At 41.4% G+C, this 4,988-nt stretch overlaps 1 protein-coding gene across 1 annotated transcript; it reads left to right on the plus strand.

Annotated features, from left to right (window-relative positions):
* The first annotated feature begins 338 nt into the window (after positions 1–338).
* On the plus strand, positions 339–3,123 carry LOC126678311 (uncharacterized). The gene is made up of 2 exons (XM_050373214.1): positions 339–528; positions 632–3,123. The coding sequence occupies exons 1-2, from the start codon at positions 339–341 to the stop codon at positions 3,121–3,123; spliced, it is 2,682 nt and encodes an 893-aa protein (XP_050229171.1).
* The last annotated feature ends 1,865 nt before the right edge of the window (positions 3,124–4,988 follow it).

Raw genomic sequence — 4,988 nt, forward strand, 5'->3', positions numbered from 1 at the left:
TTCGGCCCTTGTATATAAAGGCCGATGTTAATAACATCCCAGTTAATAGAGTGCTCATTGACAATGGAGCTGGAGTTAACATATTGCCCGCCAAAATGCTTAAGAAATTAGGTATCAATCGCGATGAGCTGGAGCCAACCGATGTTTATATGACCGATTTCGCAGGAGGCGAAACGCCAGCAGAGGGTTACATAACTCTGAAAACTAAGATCGGTCGAGTCGAAACCGAAGAAGGATTTTTTGTTGTCAACGCAAGGAGTAATTACAATATTTTACTCGGACGAGATTGGATCCACTCCAATATGTGTATTCCATCAACAATGCACTAGATGTTGATAATGTGGCGCGAAGATGGAATAGCAGAAGTTGTGCAAGGCGACCCAAACCCGTTTGGAGAAGATTCTAATTGTTTGGAGGCGCTATTGTATGATGATCAAGTGAAAGACATACAATCATTGAGTGCGAAATGCAATAACACTCCACGGATTGTCTTAACTTCAGATCGGCCTGTGACAGTCACACTCGGGGGCAAAGGCCGATCATCCATTCTGCATAAATCCGATGATTAGTAAACACGAGATAATTAGAGAGAAAGTTCGCATACTCTCCAACAATTATGCGGTGCGATCAGCGGAATGTATCTACGAAGACGAAAGACAAGATCCGACAGGGGCCCTTCAAATAGTCGATTTACAAATAGCGTCGGGCAAATTGGATGACGATCCTGCTCAGGTGCAAGACACGCTGATAGAAGTTGACATGGGATCCGGAGTACAAACCAAGCCTATGTTCATCAGTGATCAGTTTGATAAAGGGACAGTTGATAAACTAATCGCTTTACTGCGAGAATTTAAAGATTGCTTCGCATGGTCATATGAAGAAATGTCGGGATTGGACCGATCTGTTATTGAACATAAGTTGCCGCAAAAGGCTGGGTTCAAGCCGTTTCGGCAGCCTCCGAGACGTATGTCAAAAGAAGTGGAGACACTAGTTCATGACGAAATCAGACGACTCGAGGCAGCCGGGTTTATTAGAGAAGCTAAATATACAGAGTGGTTATCTAACATTGTCCCAGTCATGAAAAAGAATGGTAAATTGAGAGTTTGTGTCGATTTCAGGAACTTAAATTTAGCCACGCCGAAAGACGAATATCCAATGCCCATTGCAGATATGATGGTTGATGGCGCGGCCGGACATACCATTTTAAGTTTCCTCGATGCACACTCTGGTTATAATCAAGTCCCGATCGACGAAAAAGATGTATCCAAAATAGCATTTCGTTGTCCAGGGCCGATCGGCGCATACGAATGGGTTGTTATGCCATTCGGCCTAAAAAATGTTGGGGCCACTTATCAGAGAGCGATGAATAAAATGTTCGCAGGTTTGGATTGTCTGGAAATTTATATAGATGATGTGGTCATCAAGTCACAGACCAGCGAACAACATTTGATCAACCTGAGAGATACCTTTGTCAGAATGAGAGAAAATGGCTTGAAGATGAACCCTTTAAAATGTGCGTTCGGTGTATCAGCTGGTAACTTCCTCGGTTTTCTAGTTCACCAAAGGGGGGTAGAAGTTGATAAAAACAAAGCGCAGGCGATCATATATGCTGAACCTCCTAAAACCAAGAAACAACTTCAGAGATTGATCGGCCAAATTAATTTTTTAAGGCGATTTATTTCAAACACAGCGGGCCGATTAAGAAGTTGGAGAACATTACTAAAGGCCGGAGGAACATCTCAGTTCGTTTGGACAGAGGAGCAACAAAAAGTCTTTGACGAGATCAAGACTTATTTAGTCAAGCCTCCAGTCATGATGCCCCCTAAGCAGGGACAGCCGTTATTGTTATATATTTCGGCAGCCCACGAATCGTTAGAATGCATGTTGGCACATGAAGATCAAGGAGTCGAAAGATCGGTTTATTATCTGAGTAAAAGCCTAACCGACACAGAAATTCGATATTCTACTATCGAAAAGCTATGTCTATGCCTTTATTTTACATGCTGTAAATTAAGATATTACATGCTTCCGGTAGTGGTATATGTTTTATCTCAAACAGATGTGATCAAATACATTCTATCTCGACCGTATCTGAGAAATCGGCTTGGAAAGTGGGCTATTGCAATGTCAGAATTCACTTTAGTCTATGTTCCACAAAAAGCCGTTAAGGGACAAGCATTAGCAGATTTTTTAGCCGATCATCCCAATGTCCCGATCAAGGAGGTGACCTGCTTCGATCTAATTCCTTGGAAGCTTTGGTTTGACGGATCTAAAACTAATAAAGGGGCAGGCGCAGGGATATTAATTGTCTCGCTGCAAGACTTGGTTTTTCGAATGTCCTTTTCATTAACATTCCAATGTACTAATAATCAAGCGGAATACGAAGCGCTGATCATTGGGTTGGAGGTCTTGGCCGAGCTAGGAGCTAAAGCTATTCAAGTAAAAGGAGATTCTTTGTTAGTTATTAAGCAAGTTATTGGCGAGTTCAAATGCGAATCAGACGTCTTGATTAGGTACTGCAATAAAGCCAAACACCTCATGGATGGTTTTTCTGAAACATGGATAGAGTTCGCAGAAAGAGCAGAAAATGAAGAGGCGAACAACTTAGCCCAGCATGGAAGTGGATACAAAATCATGGCAGGTTTTGAGGTTATTGAGAGGACAACGCCTTGTCTTCACACTGGGGGCATAACACCAGATGATTGCAGATCGGCATACCACCTGGACACGACGGCCGATTGGAGGAAAGAATTGATCGACTGGTTTAGACATCCAGACCCGACGAATCGGCGAACCAGAATGTTGACCACCAACTATGTGATTCTGGCTGATGAATTGTACAAACGATGTCGTGAAGGTCTATTGTTCAGATGTATAGGACCAAAAGAAGCTATGTTGGTCATGGCTGAAGTACATGAAGGAATCTCGGGGGCACATCAAGCTGGGCCAAGAATGAGGTGGTTAATACACAAATACGCTTTTATTGGCCGAAAATGGAACAAGATTGTATCCGGTACGCCAGAGGATGTGAAGCTTGTCAGAAATTTGGACCGGTTCAACACGTTCCAGCAGACGTATTACATTCGATTATCAAGCCGTGGCCATTTAGAGGATGGGCAGTAGACCTGATCGGCAAAATTTACCCACCATCTGCGAAAGGACATACTTTCGTGATCGTTGCGACAGACTATTTCACGAAATGGGTAGAAGTCAAGCCGTTGAAATCGCCAACACAAGACGAAGTAATCAAATTTTTCAAAGAAAATTTGATTCATCGACATGGTCTTCCAGAAACTATTATGACCGATCAAGGAACTATGTTTACTGGATCGGACATTATAGCTTTCTCGAAAGAGTACGGTTTTAAAATGATACATTCTACACCGTATTATGCCCAAGCGAATGGACAAGAAGAAGCTACAAACAAATCTATAAAGAACTGTTTATCCAAAATGATCGAAGAAAACCCAAATCAATGGCATAGGATTTTGTCCGAAGTCGTTTGGGGGAACAGAATATCCCAGAAATCAGCCACTGGCACATCTCCATTCCGCTTGGTGTATGGATATGATGCAATGTTACCTATGGAGCTCGCGGTACATTCTGTACGACGAAAGAGACAACATACGATTTTAAAAGAGGATTATGCCGATAAAATGATCTTAGAAGCATTAGATCTTGATGAAGAAAGATTGGAAGCACTTGACCATTTAGAAGCGCAAAAAAGGCGGGTCGAAAGATCGTACAATAAACGAGTTAAGGGTAAAACTTTCAAGATTGGAAATCTGGTATGGAAAGCAATTTTGCCACTGGGGCATAAAGATCGACGTCTCGGAAAATGGAGCCCAAATTGGGAAGGACCATTTCAAATAATACAAGTCTTGTTAAGTGGCGCTTATGTCTTGACAGATATAGATGGAGATGTGCACAACAGGTCAATTAATGGTCAATACCTTAAAAAATACGTTCCTAGTTACTGGGAGGGTATAAATAAGGAAACTTTCCGAGACGATATGGAATGATCCCCTTACAGTCTAAACGATATAAGGTTTATGATCGGCCGAATTGATGTTATATAAGTTTTTGGATGGCCGATTAAACCTGGTGCAAAGTTTGGAGACCTTTTAAATGTCGAGCAATTACTATCTATGTTTCAAAAATCCAGCCGAATAAAAGATGTAAACAACAAGAAAGAAATAAAATTATTTATTGTTCGACAAATTATTATTCTTTTGCACCAAAAATCATGAATGTGTTTAAAAAGTTAATCCTGTTGATTGGCCGATAGAAAGTCAGTTTTTTGTAAAAACCATCGGCCAAAAAGTTTTAACATGGATCGGCCTTAATTGATCGGCCTTGTTGGCAACCAAAAAGGCAATGTGTTTCTTTTTAGTTTTTCGCTGTCTTAACAGTTGAATAAAACGAAATTAAACATCATATGCCGATCTAGTTTACAAACACCAAAACACATGGTTTGTCAAAATCCAGGATAATACTTGTTCAAACTACGGCAAAATAAACATTTTTGGTTGCAAACACAAAAAACAGAAATGTTATCAAACTCATACAACGCCGATCACACGGCATTAAAAAGATCACCGACCAAGTTCCTCATTTCACTGTATCCCTTGCAAGCATCGTCATACTTGGCTTGATCGGCCTTCAGCTCATCCTTGATACAAGATCGGCGCGCAATGAGTTGTTTCGCCTCAGTTACAGTTGATGTGAACTTAGCTTTCACCGGTAGATGAAGTTCTTCCTTGATTTCCAGCTCTCTTTGAAGTTCTTCAATCTTGTTGCGCAATTCTTGTATCGCCTGGGTCGAAGCATCAACTTCAGGAGCCATTTTCTTCGCCTCTTCCCGAAGACGGTCGATCTTCCCATCTGCTTCCTCCTTTTTCTTTTTCATGCTCTCATAAGAACGACGTATCGACCCGCAAGACTCAAGTGTTTCTTTAATGGCCGAAAAGTCACTGTTAGCAACAGCT

Source organism: Mercurialis annua, linkage group LG4 (assembly GCF_937616625.2).
Source record: "Mercurialis annua linkage group LG4, ddMerAnnu1.2, whole genome shotgun sequence".
Classification (NCBI taxonomy): Eukaryota; Viridiplantae; Streptophyta; class Magnoliopsida; order Malpighiales; family Euphorbiaceae; genus Mercurialis; species Mercurialis annua.

Bases quoted from the DNA above. Each gene is read 5' to 3' on its own strand.
- LOC126678311 (XM_050373214.1), top strand. From the start codon at position 339: ATGTGGCGCGAAGATGGAATAGCAGAAGTTGTGCAAGGCGACCCAAAC. The intron at 529-631 runs GCAAAGGCCGAT...CGGTGCGATCAG, and splicing joins TGTGACAGTCACACTCGGGG to CGGAATGTATCTACGAAGAC.